Here is a 19,801-nt window from a genome sequence, read left to right as displayed (position 1 = left end):
TTGCATGAGCTGCCACTGTGAAAAATCAGGGCGGAAATCATTCTTTATAGATTTCTGGGACTCAGGGCTATATTTTTAAAAGTGTTTCTGTACATATATTGAACTAATAATTGAATTAATTTCATTAAAATTGAACAATTTTGTTTTTGAAACAAGTCACATAGCTTGATTTATAAAGCAGCTGAAGCAAGCTGAACTGAACTTAAATCTAACCTAGCTCTAAATTACTGGCGCTGCCCTTGGAATAAGGTCAAATATATGTCAACATATATACCTGGTAAGGCATGTAGGCTCCTGTACAAGGTAACAGGGATCAGAGGAAGAAATGCAATTTGCTCCAGAGCCAAATGCCAATCAGACCTCAGTGCATGTTCTCTCTGTCGCATGTAGGGTAGAAAGAATATAAGAGCTCTGAATGTGTGTATGTCTAATGAGTACTACTAGTTCAGTTGGGCAAATGATTCTATGCACAATTCTATGCATACTTACTTACATGGAAGTTAACCCTTTGAACCATAGGAATTACTCCTGAGCAAACATATGTAGGATTGGACCATACATCTTTCTTACTGTGTGAATTTAAGTGCAAATAATGTCCTCCTTGAACCTCTACATTGTCAATCTACATATTTGTTTAAAACAGCAATTGATGACTAGCCTGAAATAAATCAGGTCAGGTTAATAGGTATCAGGTAGCCCTGGAAACTGGACTTGTAATGACAACTGTAGCACAGACATCAGCAGGGTAAATATGCAGTATACAGCGCCTAGCCAACGTGGCTGAACCTTGTTTAAGAGGGATTATCTGTAAGCAAGATAAAACAGCACGCGGCACCCAACCCCCATCTAGTTTGCTAAGAAAGATACTTACCTGATAAGCTATTTTTGCAATGTTGTAATATGCCTGCAAGTGGTGACATGCTCAATCTCTTAAATTAATGCAGGCTTTGCAATTGACTGCAATTTGCTTACAGCCAGGACCCTACCTAGAGGTTGATAAGGTTGGCACCCAACAAGGACGGAGGCACAGGGGGCTCAAAATTGAACCTCTCCACCATGGCTCAGAGTGCGATGGCCGATGAAAAGCAAACTTTTTGAGTTTCTGGTGCATGGTCTCTCCTGGCTTTGGAGGTACGGATACAACTCCTTGCCAAGGGAGCCTAGGTACGCCTCTGCTTACAGAATAAAGTTGTGAGGCAGATAAAGTACCTGAAAGTAAAGGTGTTTCACTCCCTCCTGTTGACCAAGTGTTTAAGAAGGTGTACACTTTATATTATAGATTAGGAATGCATTACTGTATCCACCTGCCTAAAGGAAGCCCTGTTGAACTCAATCTGACTTTCTTTTCGGTAAACAGCTACAGGATTGCACTATAATATTGCTGCCTCTTGGGCTACATACATATTAGCGGCTTAAAGGCAACAAGGTTGTTCACACACACACACACACACACACACTTATACACTGCATTTTAAGGTGCATTTTTACGCCGCTGTACACACGAGAAAGTGATGGGGATGCTTTCACTCGATGCACGTTGCCTGGCTTGTTTCCCCCACAGCTGCAACTCTGCTCCTCAAACTCCTGTGCAATAAAGCCATAATCTGTGCAGGTGCAACGAGTACCTGAAATGTTCACATTTTTCAAATCAGATAGAAGCTGGTTTGAATTTTGTGTGTGTGGATGTGTGATTAACTCCAATGGTTTGCAGTGCCATCAAAACTTCTTATAACAAAGCTTCTTATACCAGTAATTCACATTAATAACAGAAACATATCCCATGCCCGTGTTATACCCAGTCTAACTGTAACTAAAAGGAAAATTACCAAACGTTTTTAAGCCAGGTCAGCATTAATTTATGACAAAAAAGAAGCCAGTTTGGGATCTAATACCAGTGAATGGCCAATAATGATTGTAATTTCCTTAAGAAACTGTGCCAGAAAGTGTGAGCAAACCCACCATGGGTGCCAATATGGAAGCAGATATAGACTGCAGATAATGTCATGTGTACTCAACATCAAACACCTACAGCGGGGCTGCACTGGAGCTGGACCAAATAGCAATGTGTACATAGGTTTGTACTTGATAAAACCAAACTGGTACATATGTGCAAAAAACGTAACAGCAAAGTTTAATTCTGCTTTTCATAGTTTCTGCTGCAATATTATGGGGAATTTTGACAATATCTCACTTGCTGCTCTGGTGCTGGAACTGAAGAGACACATTTAATGGACCAGAAAAGGGAAGGTGTTGAAATATCTAATTTATTTCCAAAACATGATGTTAAAGCAATCTGTGTGTGAAGCATTAAAGAGTCTATTAAGCCCCTCACAGTCCATTTCCCACGACAGCTATAGACCCTTTGAAGTTAACAAACGTAACTTCAATAGATCCACCAAGTAAAATTTGGTTGAGTTCCACCCATAATGTTTTCCTGGTATGTGACAAACAGTAAATGTTTTTGTGTGCTGAAGGATACATTGTCGATCGTATATTTATTGTTCATTTACTGGGGGCGGGGCCCACAATCATTAACTGTCCACTAATCAATACGCAGCGGGCTATTTTTCTCACGACAAATAAGGTCGAAGGAAATCTTCAAATCTGGTAGAGGTTTTCTGCGCAGCCTCCTTGCTTTCCCGAAGTCTGGTGTCCGTGCACCATGGGGCAGTAGAGAAAAAGCTGCAACGGGCCCATAGCAAGAAAAGTTTGGGTGAGGATGCCTCAAGTGGGTGGTGAATATTCGTAGCTATGGACGTTCCCGCGGGCTTAACATTTAAAGGCGGGGGGGGGGATCAAATATGCTGTATGTTCCCTTGCCAGGTCACGCCGCTTAGGGAGCTAAACCATGGGAGCAGACATTTCGGCGCCAAGATCGGAGTGAGCAAGCCGAAGTTAGCAGCATATGGAAGCCAGGCGTTTCTTCGGCATGCCCACTACTTTCTCCACGGAAGGCCTGCCTCTCTTGCTTGAGAAGGATTGTTCCGGCTAAGTAGCTGGGACGCACAGATCCAGCCTTTCGCCTCCAGCGAATTGGCTGTGACCCCACAAAGAAGCAACACCGGATTAGAGAGCCATTGTCGTAGGAGGGGCGAGGGCCTCCCCGCCCCCGCGCGCCGCTCTCCTTTTTTCCCGGCTTCCCTAACGTCGCGGGTGTGTTGTCAGGCGCGCGTTGCGCCTGCGCTGGATGCGCCTTTCTGAACTGGGAGCGCTGCAGCGCCGGGAAGGGCTCCGAGGCTGCCGGAGGGAAGGAGGTGCGGCGCGTTGAGGAGGGAGGCTGCGGCGCGCTCCTGCCGCGGAGAGGTTCGTGGCTCCTGGGCCGCTTCCCGGCGCCTGGCGGGGGCGGGGGGCAAGATGAGGGAGGAAGTGAGGGAGTTGTTTGGCTCTGGGAACGGCTTTGGGAAGGTGGCGGCGGGAGATGAGCTGGGCAGAGAAGTCCCGGAGCCTTGCTCTTTTTCCCTGGGTAGGGGCCGCGGGGGTGCTGCTGCTGCTGCTGGCAATAACAAAGCGGGGTTTCCTTTGGGGAGCTCTCCGGGCGCCCCCTCTCCTGTATCCGGTGATCCTCGCTGTTTGAAAGGGGAGGTCTCCTTCCTGCCTGCCGCAGGAGTTGCTTGGTAGGTGGCTGGCTGGGTGTCAGCCAGCCAGATTTTGATCTGGGCGCAGGGAGTTTGGTTTGTTGTGGGCTGGTGTTTTGTGCCCGGCAGGACTTATTTCAGAGGGTCGCAGCCCGAGTTTTGGAGAGGCGCCACTGTCGGATTCGGATTTTTTGTTTTCGGAAGCCGAGATGATGGGAAGTTTTAGGAGCAAGTGATCTAATTCCTTTAAGTCAAAAGTAGTTCTGAGATTTGCGTCCCGAGAAGGGAGCTGGCTCCAAGTACTCCAAAAGAGCGTTTGACATGAATCGGAAGGGGGAGATAATGGCCTGTCCTCCTCGCTTTCCGATCACAGGCAGCTGCCTGCTTCCTCCCTGTGAAATGGCTTCTCTGCACGAAGTAACTTTATGTCCCCCACCACCTCCCTGCCTTTCGCAACATCAAGCACTCGCTTTCCAGTCTCACCCGTTTTTAATTTATCAGGAAATTGCTCTGCACTAACTTTGTTTTTCTGCAATGAGCTTTGACCTCCTACAGCCCTTTCTGTGTCATAGGCATCTTTGACCTGCCATGCAGTTTTTACAAAAAGAAGGTATTGTACTTCAAAGTATGCTGCAGAAAGCATGTGCGCTGCCAAGTGGCTGTGTTTGGTTACTTGGTGTCTAATATATCTCTGCTTGCGCTAGCAGTGCAGAACCAAATGTTCTTTTTAAAGTTTCTTGTCTGAGACTTCGAATTTTGCTGGCTGTGTTGGAAGTGTGTGTTTGGTGATGGCACAGATCTCACATGTTTTGATTTGGCTATGTGAGGGCCCAAGCACAGACCTGTGCATTAAATATGAAAGGTACATGCATGTATTTAGTCTCCTTCTGTTTTGAAGTACACATAAGTAGGCTGACCCTACTTATACAGATATTTTAGTGTGAAATGGGGTTTAAAATGCATAGATAACACATGTTAATATCCTCAGCTGTTTAGATGCTAGCACACAAATATTTGAGAACCCGCATGGTGTAGTGGGTAGTGTGTTAGCCTAGGATCTGGGAGATCAGGGTTCAAATCCTCCATTGGCCTTGAAGTTCACTGGGTGACCTTGAGCTTAGCTTAACCTACCCCGCAGGGTTGAAAGGGGGAGAACTCCTTGGGCAGGGTATTCTACCCTATGCACATGGAGGAGGGCCTCTAGTGATTATCTTGGTAAGACATAAAGGAAAGAATGCAATTGTGTTCAACAATTGCTATCTATCAAATGCATCAGCAATCAATATCCTGGTGTTGGCATCAACAGACAGTAGTTGTTGAACACAAAGCCCAGTGGATGGCTTTTAAGCAGGAAACTTCTGTTTCCTGATTATGGCTTTAACGTTTTGCTTAGTAAGCTGTTTTTGTAGTTTGCATTGTTGAGCAGAATGACTTTTGTTGCCTGAGGAGTATTAGAATTTTGCAGGTTGTTTTTTTAAGTATTTCAGCAGTTTGATTTTTACTGGAATGAGTTAAGAAAGCATAGACACTTATGAAATAGCAAACATATGTAATTTTGGGAAACAGTGAATAAAAGTTCTAAGGGTCATGACTAACTTTAAAAATGGCATAAAGAGTCCTTAATAGAAACAGACCTGGAAAATCAATGGAATGCCAATACAGACTAAAATAATAAGTCTCAAGGAAGTACTAGGTGCCTTCCTGTAATTCATGGATCTCAGGGTTCCAGTGGCACTAATATGTAAAGTTTAAAAGGAACTGAATGATATAGGAAAACTGAAGATGACAATTAAGTTATCTACAAAGTGGGTCAAATCAATGGACCATCCTGGCCAAGACCAGATAATATGCTTGGACCTAAGAGAAGTGAACAAGTAAACATTTTCAAATGCCTGCCATAGAAGAAATCATTAGTAAATTAGCAGGAGCAGCAATATTTGTAGTCCTGTGAGCCTGTACTTGACAGTTTCAACAAAAGTTCAAAGCGATTTCTTTAGCACCAAATGTAGCAAAGGATGACCCATCAGGCATGTGAAGGTCTTGATAGTGTTGCATGTTGTATAGATGATAATGATGATTATGGTGTGGGGAAAGACACAGGAAACAGGAAACGTTCCTTATAGGAGTCAGACTCATTGGTCCATCTATCTCTGTATGAGCTACACCGATGCCAGCAGCTTTCCAGAATTTCAGGCACGTTTCTCTCAGAAGACACCGGGAGATGCTGCGGATTGAACCTGAGACTTTCTGCATGAAAGACAGATGCTGTACCACTGAATTACAGCCTCCCCAGACAAAACCTAAGAGTGACATGTCACAGGGCTGTGTGGGCAGAGTTGCAGCTCATCAGACATAATCGCATCTCAGTTGTGGCCACTGCATGCATTAGGAATTTCCCACAGCAGCAGAGTGCAGATGACGCATGCACTTTCCTGCTTTGAAGCAATGCCATTTTTCCATGATGTAAAGTGACCCTAGGCTTAGAAGCTTCCTAGCCCTGCACTGCTTGAAACTTTTTAGCTCCAGATTTCCAATGATAGAATAATAGCTGTGTTTTTTACAGTACAATCCTATACACATATACTCTGAAATAATATCAGTTGAGTTCAACAGGGCTTACTCTCAGTAAGTAGGTAAAGGATTGCAACTTTTGTAGTCCGAGATTTCTGGCCATTTTACCTATTTTGTGTTCACACCCAGTCAGATACAGGAGGTGGGCTTGTATGTGTACATACTGCCTTATGAAGTAGGAACTTCATGGGGCATCTAGGCTACAAGACATCCCAAGAACCCCCAAGTGAATTAGGTTTACATAGTAATGCATATGATTGTGTGCAGATATGTGTCCGGACACATACAATATAAAATCTGTAACTTATTCAAAATCATACACCCTCAACCTCCACTTCCAAATGTTACGTTGTTATAAGGTACATTCTAAATAACAATATTTCCTAATATAAAATTCAATGCTGACATTGGGGAAAGCCCTATCCCTGCAGTCCAACGGCCATTATCCATAAATATTTCCTTGTTTACCTCAGAAGGCGCATTACTAAAACGTCATATTGTGCTGGAAGCGTTTTGCTAACCTTTTACTTACTTACTTACATATCTATTTAATAAATGAGTAGCATACAGAGTTCTATTATCTGACCCACAATCCAGCCCTATTGCTGAGGTCAAAAGAAGTTACTTATGCCTATTTCCATTGGACAAATTATCAGTGGGATTCAATAGTATGGCTAACTTTGGATTGGGGCGGTTGTATAATATGTTTTAAAATATCCTAGTGCCTTGGTTCAGATATGAGTGATATCATTTCTAGGACAGTTAGCTCAGACAGAGAAAAGTGAGTATGCAGCACGTAGTTAAATTAAATTATGGGATTCACTGTCACAGGATGGTCACCAACTTGGGTGGCTTTCAGTGAGGATTAGAATTATTCATGGAGGATAAAGTTATTAATGGTTATTAGTCATGAATGATGGCTATGTTCTACCTCCACAGTCAGAGGCAGTATTCTTCCAAATACCAGTTGCTGGAAATCACATGCGGCAAGAGTGTTGCTGTGTTCTGGATCTGCTTGCCAGTGTCCCATAAGCATCTGGTTGGATGCTGGACTAGGTGGGTCTTTGACCTGGTCCTGCAGGGCTCTTAGGTTCTTTGACTTTCATCTGGCACCATAACCTTGTATGGCATGTAACATTGCTATATTGAATGCTATTTTTATTGTTGCTGCTGCTTGGTTATTTTTTATTCTGCTTTTTATTCTACACATGTCTGTACCTTTGCATGAAGAGTAGACTAAAAATATGGCTAAGAAAAAGAGACTTGAACTATGCCATACGCACATTGCAGTCACTCCCAAGATTAGATTAGCCATATCTCTCCCTCCTCAGCAGTACTTGCAACACCTTTCAGTGTTGACTACTAAGAGGAATGTCCGTGTGTGTTTGTGGGATTTGCCCTCCCTCAAACCAGCCAGGAGCAAGCTTTGCAGAATACTCTGCACCCCACAATAATTTCATGCAGTTCTCTAAACACCCACAAGTTGCTTCATAAAACTCACATGTCTTGTATACATGCACAAAACGACTCTGTTGTATTGATTTTTTAAAAAACAAAACATGTACCTTATCAGATAGGGAAACTTGTCATTGGCATTTGCTGTATAATTTGGGGAAAAGGCTGGGTTTTGAATTCTAGCTCTCTTGAGGGGTGGGGAGATGCATTGTAAATACAATGCAATTAGACCTTGTGGGGGGCTGGACTATATTTTTGGGGGGAGGTGAACAAATCCCTATGCCCCACAAATAACCCAGAGATGCATTTTAAATAAAAGGACACATTCTACTCATGTAAAAACACACTGATTCCTGGACAGTCCATGGGCCAGATTGAGAAGGCGATTGGGCCGGATCTGTCCCCCGGGCCTTAGTTTGCCTACCCATGTTGTAGACACTCGATAGTAATGATTTACACAAAGAAGCTTATACACAATGTATGACAATAAATAATGCTCTTCTGCCAGTACCACCATTAACTAAAATTTGCTGAGTGTCGTGCAGGGCACTACCTTCTCATTGGTGGGATCCCAGTTTTGGAATACTTTCCTCTCTGAGATACAGCTGGCACCGGTGCTGTTGAACTTCTTGTGCCAGTTAAAGATGTGCATTTTTGCTCATGATTTTGCTGGAGTTTAATGTCACATTGATGGTTGTGATTTTTGTTTAATTGTGATTTATCTAGTTTTATTATGTTGGTGTGCAGTACTGAAATTCCTTGAGGTGAATTGTTGCTTCATTCTATTGGGTGGCGTCCAGGTTTTAAAAAGAAGATAGAGGATTTCCATGTTCTAGATGTGCATTACTTAGGACGCTTGCTGCTTTTCAGGCCAAACTCTTAATACTCCTCCAAAAAGGGAGGTGGATAATAATTTATACCCCACCCATCTGGGTGCGTTTCCCCAGCCTCTCTGAGTGGCTTCCAACAAAATATTAAAATACAATAGTCCATCAAACATTAAAAGCTTCCCTAAACAGGGCTGCCTTCAGATGCCTTCTAAGCGTCAGATAGTTGTTTATTTGACATCCGATGGAAGGGCGTTCCACAGGGCAGGCGCCACTACCAAGAAGGCCCTCTTCCTGGTTTCCTGTAACCTCATCTCTGGCAGGGAGGGAACTGCCAGAAGGCCCTCGGTGCTGGGCGTCAGTGTCCGGGCAGAACGATGGGGGTGGAGAAGCTCCTTCAGGTATACTGGGCCAAGGCCATTTAGGGCTTTAAAGGTCAGCACCAACACTTTGAATTGTGCTCAGAAATGTACTGGGAGCAATGTAGATCTTTCAAGGTATCATTTTAAGGTATCCTTAAATTCCAGTTAAAATGCATTGTTTCAATAAAAAGGGCAGACAGGGTCTTTTTGTTGTCATCAAATAGTTTTCTAATGCTTTCTAAATGTAGATTCATTTAAATCTAGCTTCAAACGTGGGTTTGTCATTAGAAATTGCTTTTATTGCTGTTTCAGAAGGCCTATGACTCCTGATGCCGGAAAAAACAATACCAGGAGTACAACCCTGTTAATTCTCCTGGACCCTTCAGGGAGTGGCTTTTGATGTCATTGACTACAATATCCTTTCGGATAGACTCTTCACGTTTACCATATGGTGTTCAGGTGGTTCTGCTCCTACCTGCATGCCTGATTTCTAAAAGGGAGCACTGAGGGACAACTGTTTGGCCCTGAGGCATGTCTGCCACGAGATGCCACAGGCTCCGATTCTGTGTCCCATTCTTTTTAACTTCTGTGTGAAACTGCTGAGTGAGGTCATCTGAGGAGTTGGGTGTTGTCTGTATGCTTGATGACGCTGAACTTTTTAAAAGCTGGTTTAAGCAAGGCAGAGAATTCTCTAGGATGAGTAATGAGAATAAGAGCCAGTAAACAAATGTAGTCCTGACAAAATGGGGTGTACTTCTGATGGGTGGTTTATTTGGATGGGATTTAACAATTAATTAAAGTGGGGATTTGAACCCTGATCTCCCAGGTCCTAGTCTAAAACTCTAACCCAGCCTTTCTTAACCTTAGGGTCCCCAGATGTTGTTGGACTACAACTCCCATCATCCCTGACTACTGAGCCTGCTAGCTAGGGATGATGGGAGTTTTGGTTGAGAGAGGCTGCTCTAACCACTAGACCACAGTATGCCATATGCACTCCAGATGCTGTCTAGCCTGTTTCATTACCCACAGATCCCCTAAATTTATGTATCGGCATTGTAATTCATTACCTTCAAGAACACTATTTATTTACTTCTGTTCAAGATATTTGTTTACACTATAGTGAAGGGCATGCTTAGATCTTCTCTGGAGAGCAACATGTGAAAGCGCAACCAGGAAAAACTGAGCTGCATTCCTTAGCTTCTCTCATGGGCTGCTCCCATATCCACAAATCTCATGTGGGAGAAAGGCATGTGTTTCGCACAATGCTGAGCCATGTGCGTTCTTGCCTTCCTTTGAATGGGAACAGCGCTTTGTGAAACTGGTTTTCATTTAAGCCCAAGTCTGCAGTATTTCCAGTGTACAAACCAGATTACTGTCCTCCAAGCAGCCATGTGAGATGGATGAGACTGGAAGATTGTATTGTCCAAGGCCATTAATTAGTTCAAGATTTATATCTTTAATGCTCCAGAAAGTAAACGCCCACAGTTGCTAATAAGGAAAATTAAAACATTAAGAAAAGCACTCTTTAAAGCCTCTAAAAAGCTTATGAGCTCTATGGTTGAGCAGAAGTTTGAATTTGAATACCCCAACCCCCATCCAGACCTAGCACTCCTGTTGTCTGCATCCTGCCAATGTGGTTCATGTATTCAAAATCATGAAAACAAAAAGGCTTCCCATGTTTTGAAAGGAATAAACAGTCATTACCTAACCTTTGTGTAAAGTTCCTGTGCTTTACGCACCTAGTAGAACTTCTCTACCCGTTCCAGTCTTTGTTAATGATGATCACTATATTAATTATTCTAAATAAAAATATAGTTTTTGTGTTTAGTGCTACTAAACGAGATACTGGAGTTGAACAACAAAGCTGCTTCTCTTTTCAAACTTTGCTGGCCATCAACTTGACAGCATTTAATCATTTTTATATACGTCTTCGAATAAGAGATGTTCCTCACATTTAACAATGGGTGCCTTCTTTTTTTATGTTACAGCTGACCTCTCCAGACAGCAATGCTAAACATGGATGGTGGTAAGTTTGTGTGCATGTTCTAGTAGTTTGTGTTTTCACTTGGAAGAGTGTGTAATGCCCTGCCAGGATCTTTGGAGTCAGAGTATGTGTGTTGGAGCAAGGGGCATTGTCTCCTTTCCATGCCTGTATCTGCTGTTATGTCAGCTATTAGATCCTTCCTTTTCTCCACCCCAATAAAGAATCGTCACTGTCTCACAGGAGTCAGGTATTAACTCTAGCACAAAAGGGCTCATGTGAAGTACCTGTAGTGGGGAAATCACAAGAATCCATCCCTGGATTAAACTGCATATCCATTAGGGACACTGAGTAGGCTTCCACAAATCAGGTCATACACAGCAGGTTTGGCCTAACCTTAAAAGCTCAATAAGAGCTCATGGTCATCTGGCACATGCAGAGGACTTGTGGCAGCTGAACGAACCTTGAATCTGGGCACTACAAGATGTGTATTTAAAAACTTGGGTTTTGACTTGATCTGTAAAAGCCACAAATCATTTATCATCCCTTCTTCTGCTATTATATTCCAGCCTCGGAAGCTGGATTGTTTCTGTGCTGACAGTTCAAACATGTTCAAATCTTACAGGGATGAGATGAGGTTGACACTTAAAATGCATTGAATGTTCTTTTCACCTGGCTTGGTACTCTTTGAAATGTTGTTAATTGCTCCAGGCCCTTGTGCTTGGGACAGTTAAAAATGATAATCATATAATCACTAGACAGACGTGCTTTATTTAGAAATAAGTTTACATATTCTTGCCTTAGAAAAAGAATTATCCTGAATTAAATAAAATAAATAAAACCTAATGTTTCTGTTTTAAATTGCCACTGACCTCTGTTTTTTTTTTTTTTTTGCAGTGTTCATCTCAGAGACTAAAGCCAATTCTGTCCTGAAAAGATATCCGCGGGCTAATGGGTTTTTGGAGGAATTAAAGCAAGGAAACATTGAACGTGAATGCTTTGAAGAAATTTGTAATAGAGAAGAGGCAAGGGAAGCTTTCGAAAATGATGAGAAGACGGTAAGTTATCTATGCAGTTGTAAAGGTATGCTTCCTGGGTTAACCTTCTTTTTAGTGATACTGATTGGATTATATTTCTTTTCGACATAATGAACACAAAACTTTCTTTAATCTCTGAACGAGAAGTTAGTTCAAAACTGCAGCAAATTGAAAGCAAGAAGAAAGAGAACCTGGATTACTAGACACTCTTGCTTCCATCTCTCTTATCTCATGCACTTGGTTTAATGGAATCATTGAGTGGTGTTCAGCTAAGTTTTACTTGGTTGGGTCCATTAAATTCAGTGGATTTACTCTGAGTAAAAGTTGAATGCTGGCTATTATTACAGCCTGGCCCACGGTATACTTACAAGTGAACTCAGGACTAATTTCTGAATAAGCTATAAGTTTGTGACATCTCTGTACCCTAGTTTCTCAGATAATTTCACTCACTGTTGGATTAATATTCTGGCAATAGAAAGTGGAGCCATTTGAGCCATAAATTGAAATTTGAATGTTACAAGTGGCTGTCCAAGCTGAGAGGGGGAACTGCTATACTGTGCCAAACTGCCCAGTATTTGCAAACATTTAGTGGTGGCTGGTGCTCATTGGGCCAGGTAGGGTAGAAACTCAAGAGGCCAACAGTAGGTAGAATCAGAGCCAGTGACAGACAAATTGATTACGGTTTTGTCCCCATCCTCCCTGCTGAATCGTACCAGAGAAACAAACCAAGGAGGAGGAAACTGACAGCTAATGTCCCGCCTACCCACTGCACCCCGTCCCTTGGATTGGTTGTTAGTAAGAAGGCAGGTAGGACAGGCAGTTTGAGGCAGACTGGGGCTGGTAGGGGAGTGCCCCATTTGCTGTCATGGACCAGCCTCCACAGAACATTTTGTCTCTGAAGGAAAGGGCTACCAATGGCTACTCGTTACAATGTCTATGCTCTATCTCCACAGTTGGAGGCAACAGTGCTGGAAACCATGGGAGGAGATGGTGGTCTTGTGTTCATGTTATTCTCCCTGATTTCCCACAGGCCTCTGGTTGGCCACTGGGAGAAGAGGATGCTGGGCTAGATATTGTCCTTATGCTCTTATGAGCCGTGCTATGCCGCAAAGTAATGTAATGGGGGAGATATTTTGCTGTTTTATCTCAATATGATAAACAGTGTCTTTTTTTCTACCTCTTCTCCCTGCAATTATGAGAAAGGAAAATAATTACTCTTAAATGTGTCACAAGTGTTAAAAGAGCATCTAATGGAACTGAAATGAAAATTGGTTGATAAGAGGTCATATATAGAAACCTGCCAGAATACTTGTTTGCTGACTCCTGGAGCAGTATTTTTGTGCAGCCATAAAACCTCTCATTTCTCCAATCAGAAATAGGGGAGGGACCTCTCAGAAAACCTATTTTCTTCTGTCATGTTTTCAGATGGAGTTCTGGAAGGACTACACGAAGAGGCTCAATGGAGAAATCAATGGAGGACCTAACTGGTATCCATTTTACCTTGTGATTCCATTAATCATTGGCTTTTTTGTTATTCTTATCATATTTATCACATGGAGATGCCTGTTCAGAAAGAAAATGCATAGACGTTCCATGTATGCCCATAGCAGAACCAGAGAAGTCACAGGTGACAGAACTGTTGCAGATGGAAGCAGTCCACTTCCTCAGCCACTCAGCATTCTTCATTCCCCCCAGGAAGAAATGTTTGAAGGCAATGGACACTCTCCAGGATATCTGAGCTACACAGATGGACGTTCAGACTCAATATCAATCAGGCTGTCAAATTACGACCCACCGCCATCGTATGAGGAAGTGGCTGGTGCAAATGGCCCGAGGAGAAAGGAAGCGGCAAATCACTCGGATCCACCGCCTCAATATGAAGACATTGTGAATAGCATTTCAGTAACTCCTGTTACCACTAAATGAAGCAGCGAGAATTCTGGGCCCATTCTTTTAAAGGGGATGAGGAGGGAAGCGTAATACTTTTTTAGCACTTTATTGCAGCTTAATTATACATTTTAAAGATTGGTAATGCTAACACCACTTCCTCTTCCCTGTCCCATATTAGTTTTGTTCCACATATTCCCCCAGCCCTGGAAACAATGCAGTCTTTGATACGGTTGTGCATACTTCCAGAGGTGCAATTTCTGTCTTTCTATATTGCTGGAAGTGATCTTGCAGCAGACCTAAAGGGCTCCCTAACCACAAAGGTACACACACACACACACCCACACACACGAATCTAAAACCAAAAAAGGCCAATAATTTTTGTCCTTTTGCTTGTTGTGCTTTATAAGCCACACCCAACAGAAACCAGTTAAGCCAGCTGGCATAAATGGTGATAGCTGCCTCTGCCAAAGAGAGCACATTGCCTAAGTAAGGTTGAAACGTTTTGACAAATAACACTTAGTACAGTTGTGAGAAATGTGGTAAACTACTGATTAATTGTAGGTTCCAGCAAAAAAAAAAAAAAAAAAAGCAAAAAAAAAAGGCCTCCTCTGAGGTGGAGTATAGTACTACATATATTTTTCCGATTATGAAATCTAGAAACACATACTGATAGTAATTAATTTTGTTCCTGTCTTCAGTGCAGCTATAACAACCTATCTGCCAGAGTAAAGGTTAAGAGACAATAGATTACAGGGGAAGGGAGCTTTTTCTGAGATTGACATAAGATTTGATAAGCCCTGTACAGAAGCTTTCTCTTTCCTACTTTCTGTGGGAAGTGTGTTAGATTTGAGAGCCCAGTGTACTAATTATCCCATGACCTGTGGGAGTATACCTTATCAGTATTTGGTTGCAGTTCAATGAATTGTTCCACGTTTGTATTCATTTCATATTTTACACACTATGAATTGGCCTATTGTTTTTTTAGTTATAATACTCAATTCTGACCCACCTGTGCTTTTTCACTTCAAAGAGATGCTGTTAAGATCTGACTGGTTTCTTGTTTATGCATGCTGGCTTTTAAAAGCAGATAAGAGGTGATGCTTAAATCACCAGCAATCTATAAACCAGAAACTTTATTCCAAAAGCAGTGCTGAGAAAGTGCTGCTTCTCTTTGCCCAAAGGGTCCCCCCCCCCTTTTTAATAGCAGCTCTTATTTCTCATTTGGGGGGGGGAGTAGGAAAATGAGTGAGAAATGTGAAGGTGGGGACCCTTGCCTGTACATATTTATCTCTTAAAACCAATTGTTTTGAGCCATTCATGGCGAACTACAACAGTGCATGAAGGTAAGAAGAGGGTGATTCACCCCCCCTCCCCGGGTAACCTGGTGTCCTCCAGGTGTTTCATATTACAAGTTCCATCGTCACTGACAATTGACCAGGCTGGCTGGGGCTGGTGGGAGTTGTTGTCGAAGACATCTGATGGGCAGATGATTGTGCAGTGCTGCCCTAAAGCATTTCAGTCTGGCTAATCAGACAAGAGTGACTCTGGCAACCTTTCTCATACTTGGCCCCCCGTTTTCCTAAGCTGAAATTGAAGGCATTCTATAGTGGTGATTCGCATAGATTTGCCCAGAAAGTAATCTCTTCTGAAGGCAGGTACCTCTACTTCATTTCTGCATTATGGGTGTTATTTGGATCATTCAGTCATTGTTATTAAACAAATATTACGCAGAGACCCAAGAGCAGTGTGTTTTACACAAGAGCAGCAGAGCGATCAAAACCGCACCCCCAGCACAGAACTGAGGCCAAGTTACTTGCCTCTTACACAGGGTCGTTGGCAAGAAGACATACCCACTTTTAGCAACTTATTTCTCTCAGCACACTTGTGATTCTCTCACAGTCACAGTAGTTTGCGCTAACACATATTTTGGGAATGACTGGTTGATGTATTCTTCAAGTTAAAACCGTATAGGCACACTTTCAGATTTGGATTTAGCATATCGTATGAATGGAAGAAAGCTTAAAATGTTGAACCTGTTAGGAAATAGAATCATGGTTTTTCCCCCCTCCCACATAATTCTCTTCAGCTTCCATGTTGGTGGGAGGTGTTCTATTGGCAATGGGTTGGATCCAAGCATAGTTGTGCTTGAAGCAGAGCCAGTGGAATCAATGGGACTCAGCTGTGACTGAAGTTCCACTGACTTCAATGAGTCTTAAGTCTAGATCCAACTCGCAAGGTGCATATGGTCTTAAACTTGAGGTCACCGATCATTGTGGCTATGCCAAGTGTACTAAGTAGAATAAAAATGGGGTGATTAGCTGTAGGCCCATGTGCACATTCTCCTCCCCACACGCTATTTTCTTTCCTGGCTACTATATCTGCTTTCTTGCTTCCCTGTGTGTTCCCATTTTGTGTTTGCACCCATTTCCCCAGTTTTTGGACTCTGGATTCTGAGCCACAGTGGTAATGTGAGTGCAGAATCAAGAAGCGGCCCTTCGTGTCTGTGTGTATTTTTCAGAAGCATTGTTCCAGAGCAAGAAGGGGCCTGTGTCTGTCCCTTTTTGGGTTCCTTTTTGGGTTCCAGCAAGATGCATTGCTTTTTGGCAGCAGTAACCACCATGGTGGGGGTATAATTTTACCTTTCTGCTTCGGGTATGAAAATATCTCCAGTCAGTCCTGCCTTTTTCTGCTGGAAAACCATCCCATATCTCTGTTAACAAGGCATTTATTAGTATAATCTTGGTCAGATGTCACTCTCACATCCCGGTTACCCCAAAAAGCTTGTGAAATCATAACAAGCAGTTAAATTTGTAGTGCAGCAAAGTCAGCTTTGTGAACTGGGTGGCAAATAGATAGTGCTTGTATTCTCCAGCAAGTCATTTAGCTTTGCTTCCCTTGACTTTAAATTAGTGCATTGTGATGGGAAAATCTCCAGTGTCTGCTGCTAAAGGGCTTGTTTTAATATCTGCTAAAGATAAATGCAATGAGACTGCACAGCCTTCAAGGCCAGACTGTTTCCTTCTGTGCACCTTTACAGATGGAAGTTCCTAATGATATGCCTCTCTAGATGCTTCTGTTTTTACTTTACCTCAAAACACCTTGATGCACAGCCAGAGTGAATCATTCCTGTGATAAAGTGCCTCATATCTGACTTACAGAAATCACTTGGGATGGGGCAAATCTACTGTTAAGATTACTTCTATTGTTGGCCTTTCTGTTGCTGCTGATCAAGGAACGCACGCATGATACACACTAAGAGAAGCTCCCCAGTTTCTGCTGAATCTCAGATTTTCCTCATCTCATGTATAAATTTAGTCCTCTGTTGCGGTGGTTCCAATTATATAACCTATAAAAGTGAGGCTTCCTATTAGCTTGATTTTTGTGTTGCTGTTCCTGAATTGATCACGTATTAATCCAACTAACATGATGATTTATACAGAATGTTTATTTTTTCAAAATATGGTTAACTATTTTTAAATGGTTGTTGCCTCGCAGTAGATAATATAACACATAACCTCGGGTATAAAAGTTTTGGATGTGTTTATTTTGCATTAATAATAGGCAATGTGATATATTTTGCACCTGGAGTATAACAATGCCATTATCTTGTGAAGTTCTTAATACTTCTATGTTATAAAAGAAGTAAGAATGCGGAAGCCATGTGTTGTCCATAACTGTTATCCTGACTCTGGTGACAACTTGTTCAGTGCATGTAAATAACCCCAATTTTATTGCAGTATTAAATATTTTTTTAATATGGTTTACATTTAAATTAATGCTATTTTAAAAACATTTGGGGGGTGGGATCCTGGTATGCAATAAAGCTATTTTTAAATTCTTGGTGCCTTGGTATTTTACTCAGAGCAGAATGGTTCTGTCACAGCCTTGCTTTTTTATTGTCTGGAACTAAAGGTTATGAACAAGTTTTGATATATTGGCACTGAAGACTAATAAAAGTCCAAAAGATTATCAAAGCTTGTATGTATGTAATGTTAAGTTACTTTGTTTTTAAGTGTTGTTCAAAATGAAATACCACTGCTAATTTTTCCCTGGAGTATACATTCATCTTTGCCTAACTTGAGAATTCCACAGGACCGTCACTGAGTCATTGCCAAGACCGGAGTAATAGGATAACATTACTTTTTATCACCTTCCCAGAGGCCAAAGAGCTTATTTGAAGGAAATGGATGTATGTAGTGGAAAATAACCGTCAGTTAATTTCAAATTACTTCAGGACCTTGAACCAGTCCTAATAAGTCCGTTTTCATTGAATTGGTTATCAGTTTCAGTTGTGTACATCTTGTAAGGCCGGAATAAAATGTAAAACAAATTTGGAATATATTTCTTAGCGTTGTGGGACAAGAAATGTTTTGACGAAGCATAGGGCACGTTGACGTTACAATTATTCCTGCCCCTTCCTTTAGGGAATTTGGAGTAGGTGGTTTTCTCATGCTCTCTCTTCCTGCCCTGGCCTATCTAGCAGGGATTTCAGTGCCAATCTTCAGGTTTCACATCAGATGCAATACCACATTGTAGTTCCCTAGCATCCTTATACACAATTATTTTAAATGACTGGGATCATCACACACACTGCCCTGCATGTAGAAACTATGCCCCTGCCCCAAGTTGCTTCCATAAAGGTAAGTGTTGAATGTTTGTGCTAATATGATTGACTGTGGAATGATGTGGAAACAAATGCTTTCTGTGGGCTGTCTTGAACTCTTGTGTTTACAGCTTTCAAAACTCAGGAAGTGTAATCTGTAGGCAATGTAACTGGTCAACACTCCCACTAAAATCTCAGTGGTGGTCTTTGGAGTTGTGGGTTGCATTTGTACTCCAAGGAGATTTAAAACAACAAAATTCATGTTTGGTATATTTGAGTTTAAAATACACCATCTCCTTTTAAGTATTTCATTGTTTCCCTCAAATAGGAAGGCTTAAGTTCACTTTACACTTGACCAACTTTTTAAATGTTCTGTTGCTATAAAAGCTCATACCACAATCAGCCTACTTGGTCTTGCCTTTAAAATAAGCACCCTAAAACTGAAAAATACAATCTTGCAGGATATGCTTGAAGACTGTTAAGACTGTTGGTTCCAGATTGTTGTTGTTTAGTCGTTTAGTCGTGTCCGACTCTTCGTGACCCCCTGGACCAGAGCACGCCACGCACTTCTGTCTTCCACCGCCTCCCACAGTTTGGTCAAGCTCATGTTAGTAGCTTCGAGAACACTGTCCAACCATCTCATCCTCTGTTGTCCCCTTCTCCTTGTGCCCTCCATCTTTCCCAACATCAGGGTCTTTTCCAGGGAGTTTTCTCTTCTCATGAGGTGGCCAAAGTATTGGAGTCTCAGCTTCAGGATCTGTCCTTCCAGGGAGCACTCAGGGCTGATTTCCTTAAGAATGGATAGGTTTGTTCTTCTTGCAGTCCATGGGACTCTCAAGAGTCTCCTCTGATTCCAGATTACACTAAAGCAAAGTATAGGGATCAGAAGCTAGGCGGTTCAAATCCCCATGAAGGGGTGAGTCCCAGCTCCTGCCCACCTAGCAGTTCAAAAGCACATCAAAGTGCAAGTAGATAAATAGGTGCTGGGAGCTCTGGCGGGAAGGTAAATGGCGTTTCTGTGCACTGCTCTGGTTCACCAGAAGTGGCTTAGTCATGCTGGCTACATGACCCGGAAGCTGTCTGCGGACAAACGCCAGCTCACTCGGCCTATAGAGCAAGATGAGCGCCGCAACCCCAGAGTCGTCCGCAACTGGACCTAACAGTCAGGGGTACCTTTACCTTTTTTACTAGGTACAAAATATATCTATCTAGCACAACTTCTGTTATATTTACTATGAATGTCCTATGTTTTCCTTAATCTAAAATCAATCTCTTGTTCAATCTATGGATTGAACAGGAAAACAACAACTAGTAGCTTGCTCTTCATTGAGGCCCCTCCCATGTCCGTTATTGTGAAAGAAAAATGCACACAGTGGCAAAATGCACCTTTACATCTAAGTGTGTAGTTTCACCCACCAATAATAAACTGGGCCAAGAGGATTTACAGTGAAGTTTCCTCATCTGGGGCAGCCAGCATCTGAGGGTTGGGCTTTGGTGCAT

The 19,801-nt window shown here is 42.3% G+C and overlaps 1 protein-coding gene across 4 annotated transcripts; it reads left to right on the top strand.

Moving 5' to 3' along the window:
* Positions 1–3,142: 3,142 nt before the first annotated feature.
* PRRG1 (proline rich and Gla domain 1) lies at positions 3,143–17,672 on the top strand. Of its 4 annotated transcripts, XM_079974700.1 has the most exons (5): positions 3,167–3,307; positions 4,115–4,185; positions 10,779–10,816; positions 11,669–11,829; positions 13,234–17,672. In XM_079974700.1, exons 3-5 carry the CDS (start codon positions 10,798–10,800, stop codon positions 13,732–13,734), a joined length of 681 nt encoding a protein of 226 aa, XP_079830826.1. In that variant the 5' UTR covers positions 3,167–3,307; positions 4,115–4,185; positions 10,779–10,797; the 3' UTR covers positions 13,735–17,672. The 4 variants fall into 4 exon arrangements, with proteins under 4 accessions (XP_079830825.1, XP_079830826.1, XP_079830828.1 ...); XM_079974699.1 differs by lacking the exon at positions 4,115–4,185 and having other exon boundaries at positions 3,143–3,303; XM_079974702.1 differs by lacking the exons at positions 3,167–3,307; positions 4,115–4,185 and adding an exon at positions 3,440–3,463.
* The last annotated feature ends 2,129 nt before the right edge of the window (positions 17,673–19,801 follow it).

Source organism: Podarcis cretensis (assembly GCF_951804945.1).
Source record: "Podarcis cretensis genome assembly, chromosome: 4".
Lineage (NCBI taxonomy): Eukaryota > Metazoa > Chordata > Lepidosauria > Squamata > Lacertidae > Podarcis > Podarcis cretensis.
The sequence above is the reverse complement of the archived record's forward strand: the minus strand, read 5'-3'. Positions and strand labels throughout refer to the sequence as shown.